The following is a 10,061-nucleotide window of genomic DNA, read 5'->3' on the forward strand; positions in this document are numbered from 1 at the left end:
AATGAGTATTCGTGCAATTATCTAAATATTTATATAAATACATATTTAACAGTTATATTATTTATTACTCAATTAAATATGTGTCTTGAATTATATATAAGTATTTCTATTCGATTTGGAAAAAATGTAGAGAGTATAAGTAATTTTTTAAATGAATTTGTTACGGATTCGATTATGGGTATTTTACTTGATTTTGAGTGAATGCTTACACCAATGCCATTTATGGACCTATTTGTTAAAAAAAGTTGAAATCAGACCTATTTGATCCCTTGATCGAGGTTTAGGGGTGGTATCTGACCTACTCGCTTGATAATCAAGAAGAACCCTCTAATTATCCTTCTTCTTCCTCATCGTACCAACGGCCCAGATTACTTCTGTGCATTGCCCGTCCGTTTGGGAGAGTAGCCGACAAAATGGTGGTCGTGTCAAATTCTAGCTCTCATAAGGAGATCTCTATTAGGCGAAGAATTTCTAACATGTAAGTTACTTCTCTTGCATTTCGATTTTTTTCACTAAAAATTTTATTAGCAATGTAATTACTTTCCCTACTGTTATAGATTCAATAAAAGAGAAGATGATTTTCCATCTTTGAAGGAATATAATGATTACTTGGAAGAAGTGGAGGATATGAGTAAGTATCTTCTTTTTTCCCCTTAGTATTTGCTGTTTATTTAAATGTAATTCTTTTTATTAACAAAGGAACTACCTGTTAACAGTATTCAATTTAGTTGCTGGAGTGGATGTAGCTGCTATTGAAGAAAAAATTGCAGAGTATCAGAAAGAAAATGCTGAACAGATAATGATCAATCAAGCGCGGAAGGTACTTTAAACTTGTGTGTTCTTAATGTAGTCTAATTTAAAGGGTCTTAGGTTGCATTTTTAGGGATGAAAAAGCTTGCATTTATTGGTTCAGTCTTTGTCATGGTATTAAACAGAATGCTTGAATTAGTTTCAAAGTTGATAAGTTATTATAACGAGTTACTGACTATCTTCTACGGAAAATATTAATCTGACAGGCTGAAGAACTAGCTGCAGCTGTGGCGGCAAGTAAAGGACATTTGGCACCGACTGATACTGATATGGTGAGAATGAAACAATTCATGCCATTTTTCTTGGCTTTTTTTTGTTCATAGCTTTCTTAGGCTTGTTATTTGGTATTGATACTTTGTTTTAAGCGTTCTAAAGGTCATCAATTCTTCGCATGATCTCTATTAGTTTCACGTGTCCCCTTTTTAAACTGCATTTTGGATTTCTATTTCAGTGATTGAGTGTGAGGCAACTCTGCTTCTGTTTACCTCTCGCATTACACTTTTATTCTTTTCTCATTTGTACACTCTCAGCTGTCCACTTGCTCAAACACGCTGTAGAGGCCATGACAATGGTCTATTTATAGCACTTGAGAGAATGCTGCCCAAGTTGCCCAAATTGCCAAAAACATTAATTGAACAATACATAATCCTAGCATGTGGACTTGAAGGCTTTGGGTGGACAGCATATTTTGTACCTTCAAGAAGCCTAATGGTTTAAGTTAATGATTAATTTAAAGCTCTCTTGAAGCACTTTCACTTTCGAATTCAAAAAGCATTAGATCAAAGAGAAAGTTAGTTTATAACTTATGAGGAGGAGTATTGAAATAATCAATGACATCAGTGATGAAGCTTCCAGGAAGCTCGCTTGATGTGGTATCCACTCTAGGTGTCTCGAAGTTCACGTGCTTGATTTTTTTTCAAGCGACGTGTAACCCTGATATAACTTGAGCAATTTGGGCACCTTGGGCAGCACTACTAGGAGTTGTATGAACTGTGCCATTGCATGTGATGTGTGCCAGAGATGAGTTAGCACTCTGTGAATGAGAAAATAGAAGAGAGAAGTAATAATCAGCAATCCAAGAGTTAGAAATCCGAGAAGAATAATGTGCAACTGTTAAGTGAATGAGTTAAAATGAGTTGTAATTGTTATTTCATTGGTGGGTTGTAATGGTGGAATTGTAGAAGTTATTTTTATAGTCACAGTATTGCTTTGACTTTCCAGCTCCAGTAGCTTTCTCATCCTTAATTGATTGTTAGTATCTTTCATGATCTGAAAGTATAGGATTTGGTGAGTGGTCTTTTGGGATTATTCCCGTATCTTTGTTTGTTTAGATGTGCCTTTGACAGGTGAAGTTCTGAATGAGATGATACTGCATGTGTGTGTGCACACCTACTTGTCATCATGTGGAGTGATCCATTTCCATTCCCATTCTATCTGCATCCATACTTCTATCACAATGGAACATTTAACGGCAATGTTGTCTGGTTAGATTAGATCCGTCTAATTAGTTTTCTTCTTAAGCTTCAGATGAGTAAGATTAAGATCTAAGTTTGTGCCTGGTTGTTCAAACATTATCACGTGTCTTGATGTAGAAAGGATTTGTGCTGAAAAGTTAGTTGCACTGAATAAAAAAGCACCCCTTATTTTAGATTTGGAAAGCAGTCCGTAAAAGGTTGTTTATAGACAAACTTGATTGTATGTTTTAGATCATGTGTTTGTTACTCCTAGGACCCCCAAACTCTTTTCCGTCAAATTGATGGTAGCTTATTTGACTCCATGTTGTCATCATTTAAATTCTTCGTTTTTTTTTTTTTTAACTAACAAGAATATTCTCTTAAACCATGTTGTGCTTATTTGTTGAGACAGAACCCTCAAGCTGGCATTGCGATTGAACCAGGGCAATATGCACCGTCAGTTGCTGGAGGGCAACCGCGACCAACAGGCATGGCTCCACAACCAGTGCCTCTTGGAGGACTAGATATGCAGGGTTATCCTTTTGATGATGAGGAGATGATGAGGCTCCGAGCAGAGAGAGGGAGCAGGGCTGGCGGGTGGAGCGCAGAACTAAGCAGGAAGAGATCACTTGAGGAAGCCTTTTCAAGCATTTGGATCTAGTTTTGTATCAAATATCAAGCTCTAGTTGTATCTAATATCGGTTAGTTTGCATCCATGTCCTCTAGAGAAGAGATGTGTTTCATATGTTCTGATACTCTGGAGGTGAATGTAAAATATGTCTATAATTAGCCGAACTCAGAGTTCCAAATTATGCAGATCTTCAGGCATTGAATCTTTCCTGCCTCAAGCACTAGTCATTGATGATCAAAGCTGGAAAAGAAAAATATCAGCTAAAGAATCATCTATTCTTCTATCATATATAATTTCAGAGAAAGTATATGCAGCAATAACATAAACATGAACACAAACATCTAATAACAAGAAATGCTCCCATATTTTCGTAGATATATAATGTCAAAAGATTTTGGAGAAAAATCCAAAATTATATATATATATATATATCCTACTTAGCGTGCTTTATATTTTTTATACCTAATGATATAAGTGGTCACTAAATTTTGCATTTAGTTTCATTTTAGTCATAAAATTTTAATCTGTTTCGTTTCAGTCATTCAACTTCAATTTTATTTTAACTTAGTCTCTTTTTGTAAATAAAATATTGACACGTGGCAAGAACAACTAATAAGAAAAGTATAATTAAATAAGAGAAATGTGACATGTTAATTTTTTGCCATATTTTATTAGCTTATAAATTGCAACCAAAATTAAAATTAAATAATTAAAATAAAATAAAGTTAAAATTTTATGATAAAAATGAAACTAAATAAAAAGCTTGGTAAATATTTATATTATTATCCCTTCTATCCTCTCCATATTCCTCTTAGTTGGTAATAAATCAGTGCAAGCACCCCGAAAAAATTGTCCTACTCTGGGAGGGACATTAATATCCCAAAGTCTTTTCCACAATAACACTGGATGATATGAATGTTTAGTACACTAGTGGCTTTTGTTTTCTGTAGAAACGTATCCATTTCCAAAATGTTTGACAAGGGAAATACATTTATGCATTTGTTGATATGCAAAATCTAGTTTTATCTTAAAACATGAAATATAATTTTTCAAAAATCCTTCAAATAAGAAAATAAAAATAGCCCTCTAAAAACACCTAAGCAAATTCTAAAGCAACAAACAACAATATTTTACTATTTGTCCCAAAATTTCAAGCCACCATGTTCACCAATAAGTATAACAATTGCACCATCTTCATCGCTAAAATTTTTCAAAATGTACTTTGAACAAAATTTGACGGTCCATTACTTTTTCTTGAAAAGAATTATTTTTACGGTCAAAAAAAAATTTTTATATTTTTTTTAGAGTTTTATTAGCAAAAGATTATTAATAGTATACTTAAAAGATATCAAAAAGATATTATTTTTATTTTATATATTTTTTATTTTCTCAGAATCTCGTAAAAAAAAAAGATATTAAAAATATACTTAAAAGATATTCAAAATATATTTATTTTAACATGCATTATTATGAATTTTCTTTTAAGAATTTTATCGAAAGAAGACACTAAAAATATATTTAAAAAGTACTAAAAGAATATAATTTTTAATCTATATTATTGTAAATTCAGTTTTTTTATTTTTTATTTTATATTTTTTCAGAATTTGATTAGAAAAAATATACTAAAAGTATATCTAAAAAATACAAAAAAAAACTATTATTTTATTATAAATTTTATTTCAAATAAAAAAAATAAAACGTATATCTATAAAACACTGAAAAAATATTATTTTAACTTATATTACTGTAAAATAAGTCAGATGAGGTAAATTTATCATTTTTATTTTAAATCTTTATATTTGGTATTCGTGAATTAAATGATTTTATATATTTTTTATAGCAACTGGTGTGTTTTAATGATGAGAAGATGTGTGTTTCAAAAAATATACCATAATATATAAAAAGTATATCAAATGCGGTTTAAAATATATAAAAATAAAAATAAAAACTAAAAACGTCATTTAGCGGTAATAAAAGTATACTAAAAAAATGCTAATAGAATATCAAAAAAATAAAGCATACAACATTAGATAGATTTTAGTGGTAATTTCACTAATGAATTTATTATAAAATAACATATTATTTTTAGTTTATTACAATTCGACCATTTATTATCCACTGGGGTCATTTTCAGTCATAAATTAAGAAAATTATTGATGTGGCGATTAGACATACGGTTTGTGAAATAAAATTAAGATTAAATGCCTTAATTGCAATAATTAAAACAATGGTGAATCTTAGGGTACAATGATCATAAATAAGATTCGAATCAAATTTATATAAAAATCTAATATGTAAAATCTTATAAATTTACATACTAAAACTTTCCTATGTAAATTCCTTAAAGAGATTTTCTTTACGTAAATTTAATTTAAATACCATAAATTTTTATTAAATAAATAACATAAAAATATTGAGAAAAGGATTAAGTCACTAAATACTCACATAAAATAATATGAGCATGAGATCATTTACTTTAACGTAGCAACATGCTAATCTTGGTAATTTAATACTAATTAATATAAATAATATTATTAACTATACATGTCAGATAATTAATACTAATTAATATAAATAATTTATGATTCGTTCATGTCGGAGTTGAGATCCTTATAAACATGTTAGAAGTCTAAATAATTTATAATTCGGACAGTAGTATTAATATAAAGAAATAAAAGAGAAGCGTGATAAGGTAGGAGTTTGAGTAAACCAACTGAGTGAAATACAGGAAACCGAACATCAACAGGATTTAACTAATTTCCTTGCTATAAATACACCCTCTCCCAGTATCTCTTCCCACTTCGCTTCTCACTTTTTCTTCTCTTTCATTCTTTGATTGTTGACAGGGAGAGTATTTGTATCGCTTTTGCTTTCCGTAGTCAAAACCTGGTGATTCTTTTATGTCTTCTTGTCTGAGTTTTGTTATCTGATCGGAGGTTAGACATATATATATATATATATATATAATTAGCAGTATCAGTAATTTTACCTTAGATTTTATATCTGCTTTTATTGCTACCAGGGTTTTAACGTTTCTGAGAATGGAGAAGTACAAGTTAATTGAAAAACTTGGCCGTGGTTCGTATGGGTGTGTTTGTAAAGCGATCAATAGGGTATCTGGTGAAACTGTTGCGATCAAGATTTTTAAAAAGACCTATTCTTCGTGGGATGAGTGTCTTAACTTGCGTGAGGTGAAGTCGTTGAGAAGAATGAGCAATCATCCCTATGTTGTTCAACTCAAGGAGGTAGCCCTACAAAATAAGGTACTCTTCTTAGTTTTTGAGTGCATGGAATGCAATCTCCACCAAGTTATGAAAGCCCGTGGAAATCGGGTTTTCTCTGAATCTGAAGTCAAGAACTGGTGTTTCCAAATCTTTCAAGGTCTTGCTGACATGCACGGGCAAGGATATTTTCATCGTGATTTGAAGCCAGAGAACTTGTTGGTAAGACATAGCACAGTCAAGATTGGTGATTTGGGTCTTGCTCGAGAGATCAATTCAGAACCATACACCGAGTGTGTCGGGACACGTTGGTATCAGGCGCCGGAATTACTTCTCCATTCAAGCATGTATAGTTCTAAGGTTGATATGTGGTCATTGGGTGTTATCATGGCCGAGTTATTCACTTCTACTCCTCTTTTTCCCGGTACAAGTGAAGCTGATCAGATGTACAAGATTTGCAAGGTAATTGGCAGTCCAACAAAGGAGTGTTGGTCTGATGGACTTGATCTTGCAAGGAAAACCCGCTATCAATTTCCAGAACTTGGCGGTATGGACCTGTCTCTGATCATAGCAACAGCAAGTAAAGATGCACTTAGTCTTATCAAATCACTCTGTTCTTGGGATCCATGCAAGAGGCCTACTGCTGCAGAAGCACTTCAACATCCATTCTTCCATAGTTGCTACTTTATTCCACCAACTATTCCTTATGAAGCACCTGGAATAATTGGAAAGCCTCCAGTAAGTTCCATCCGACAGAACAAAGAGCTCCTTAAAGCTTTAGCAAGCTATTATCTACAATTCTGTTAGAGTTTTAGTCAGAGTTAGTTTCATCCTTTCCTGTCAGTTGTAACTGTTTTTAACTTCTTGAAATTGTAACAAAACTCGAGTACATATAACCCAGTTCTTAGCTAGATTCATTATCTTGTATCTTTGTTAATTCATCAAGTTAATGAAATCTCTTTCATTTCTTCGTTTCTTGAAAGTTATATCTTCAGAGTATAATGTAAATTCTTCAAATTTTCATAAGTATAGTGAATATTTTTCAATAAAATACTTCGTTAAATATATTATCTTCACTACATTTAATAATTTAATTGAATTATTTAAATTCATAGAAATAACTAAGTAATAATTATATTAATATGTATAAAAATAGAAATTTTAAAAATAGCTGCTAAAGTCACATATATTTGAACCTATAATTCTACTTATCTCAAATAATCTCCAAACCCAAATAGAACATCAAAATAAGTTACAATTATAAATTTAAAGAACCGACGTTACAGTTTACAATAAATATTAAAATTTAGAAAATGTTTTGAACAAATTAGACCAAATCTAACAGAATAGAGAATTAAAAAAATTATTAGTTATTTATTCGTGCCTTGCACAACTGTTATTATTATTTTATTTTTATAATTTAAGTTATTATTTAATTAAAAAACTAATTTATTATTAATATATTATTTCTTAAATTTAGAATCAGTTTTTAAATGTGAATGTAATTTATTAATTAATAAAAAAAATTATAAAATTACATATAAACTTGAATCTCATGTGTCAAAATAAATATACATGTCAAATTAAAAATTTTATCTATCAAAAATTAAGTACACATATCAAAAAAAATTTAAGTCTCAAAAATTAATATAATATATATATAGATAACAAATTACATGAGAATTTTTTTTTTTTGAAACAATTGCATGGGAATTACTATATACTAAAAAATAAGGGACGAAATAGTCCAATATGGTAAACCTCCTTGGAGAAATAGTAATAACCCCTTCATAATTTATTTTAGCGAATAAAAGGACATGTTTTTATTTTCATTTTAATTTAACCGAAAAATTAGCAGAAAAAATTAATATATTATAAATTATACAAAGAGTTCAATATAATATTAAAAAATAAGAATTAACTTAGGAAAATAATTATTATTAAACTTAAAGTTAAAGATGCTAAATTTTGTCAAAGATTGATGCTTGACCAACAATTAATTCATTTTTCTATAAAATTGTTCCATCATTAATACCATTGAGGTCAAAGAAATACAGATTTGATTTCTGGTTCTGATAATTCAGATGTTTCCTGTGTTCGTTTTCTCATCACTTATAGGAGTATCATAACTTCAAAGTTTATTTTCCTTATGAATTGTTGCCTATATATTTTAAAAGGGTTAATAATTTTAACGTTTCTGAGTTATATTAAATTATATTAATAATTCTTTATGTTTTTAATAATTACTTCAGTATTTATAATTTTTTTGACTCTGTCAAATTATTACATTTTTAAGTTAAAAATAGATGTTAGATGTAAATAAAATGTCCCATATATCTCTAATAGATTAAATATTTAAACATTTTTTAGTTTTGTTAAATTATACTAGTAGATTTCTCTATTTTTATAACTAATTTTAATATTCCTTTCGTTAAACTGTTACATCATTCTGTTAAAAATAAATATTAAATAAATTAAAATATCAATTATTTAATATTAGTATCACCCGTAATAGTCAACTTCAAATTATATATATATATATATATATATATATATATATATATATATATATATATATAATTCTTCTACAATTTACTTATATAGTAAAAAATAGGATTAAATTATGAATTTTTTGGCTTAAGTTAATATTAATTAACTTTATTAATTATAAAACTACATTATCTTATAAAATCCTTTTGTATAATTTTATATCAAGTGTATTTTCTTTAGTGCAAATCTTAGTTTCTTTAAATTCCTATGATAATTTATAATTTTTAACTTTTAAATATTAGAGTATCTAAATTTTAAATATAAATTTAGATTAATTATTTTAATATTTCTAAAAAAAGATGTTAGATTTAATCATTGAAAACAGAGAAATCCATTAGTATAATTTATAAAATTAAAAAATGTTAGAACATCTCTATTATAAGAGTAGAACATAAAAATAATGGTTAATTAACTGAAAAATTTGACAGAATGATGTAATAGTTAATTTCATTAAATGAGATGAATATTATATTAAAATATTAATCTGCACTATGCGCTGTCATCAAAGCTAGTATATATATGAAAATAATATTTTAAATATACTTTCTCTTTCCTATTTGATATTTTATATTATTTCTCTAAATTGTGAGAATTTTAATTTTTAGAATATAAGAAGAGTATTACATACACTAATTACGTTTAAATTATAACTTCTCATCTACTAATAGATTAATCTAAGGTTTACTATTAATTCTCTTTTTTTAATAATTAATATTCACAATTTTCCACTTTTATACTTATAATTTTTTTTTTTTTGAAATTTGTTTAGAATTAGCAACAATATGAAGCTATAAATCTTTAACTGATTTTTCTCTATTTGTTGGGATTGAAAGTATAACTTTTGTTTATTTTTTATTTTTTAGATTCTCTAATATTTTTATTTATTTGTCACATTCTTATACGATTTTTATTATTATATATATGGTCCAATAAAATCTAAAAATTTAATTTTGTAGTTTAAATTTTAATATATCTTGTTAACTTTCAATACATATTTCTATATTGTGATTCTTTCCATCCATTTGATAATTCAAATAGTAAGTATAATTGGTTTCATGCTAAAATTTCATTATTTTTTAACCATGCAATTTGATAAATAAACTATTTTTTATGATTTTTTAACTTATAATTGTCTAGATTTTGAAAATTATTTTAATTTACCGGTAAGAACTAACATTTATTATATATATTTTAGTATACGAAACTATTATTTATTAAACATACATTAAAAAAATAATTACATAAATAAATTTATTAAAATGATAAACTACAATAAATTAAAATCTGAAAGAGAAAACTTTTTTATTTTTTTTATTTTCCTTTCTTTTATTTTTCAATTTGTTTAAGATTAACAAATTTTTAACTTATTTTTCTCTATTTGTTGAAATTAAAGAT

The 10,061-nt window shown here is 27.8% G+C and overlaps 1 protein-coding gene across 1 annotated transcript; it reads left to right on the forward strand.

Moving 5' to 3' along the window:
- The first annotated feature begins 310 nt into the window (after positions 1 to 310).
- LOC8265933 lies at positions 311 to 3,099 on the forward strand. The gene is made up of 5 exons (XM_002528363.4): positions 311 to 478; positions 558 to 631; positions 717 to 820; positions 1,017 to 1,082; positions 2,677 to 3,099. The coding sequence occupies exons 1-5, from the start codon at positions 414 to 416 to the stop codon at positions 2,923 to 2,925; spliced, it is 558 nt and encodes a 185-aa protein (XP_002528409.1). The 5' UTR covers positions 311 to 413; the 3' UTR covers positions 2,926 to 3,099.
- Positions 3,100 to 10,061: the final 6,962 nt, after the last annotated feature.

This window comes from Ricinus communis, chromosome 3 (assembly GCF_019578655.1).
Source record: "Ricinus communis isolate WT05 ecotype wild-type chromosome 3, ASM1957865v1, whole genome shotgun sequence".
Lineage (NCBI taxonomy): Eukaryota > Viridiplantae > Streptophyta > Magnoliopsida > Malpighiales > Euphorbiaceae > Ricinus > Ricinus communis.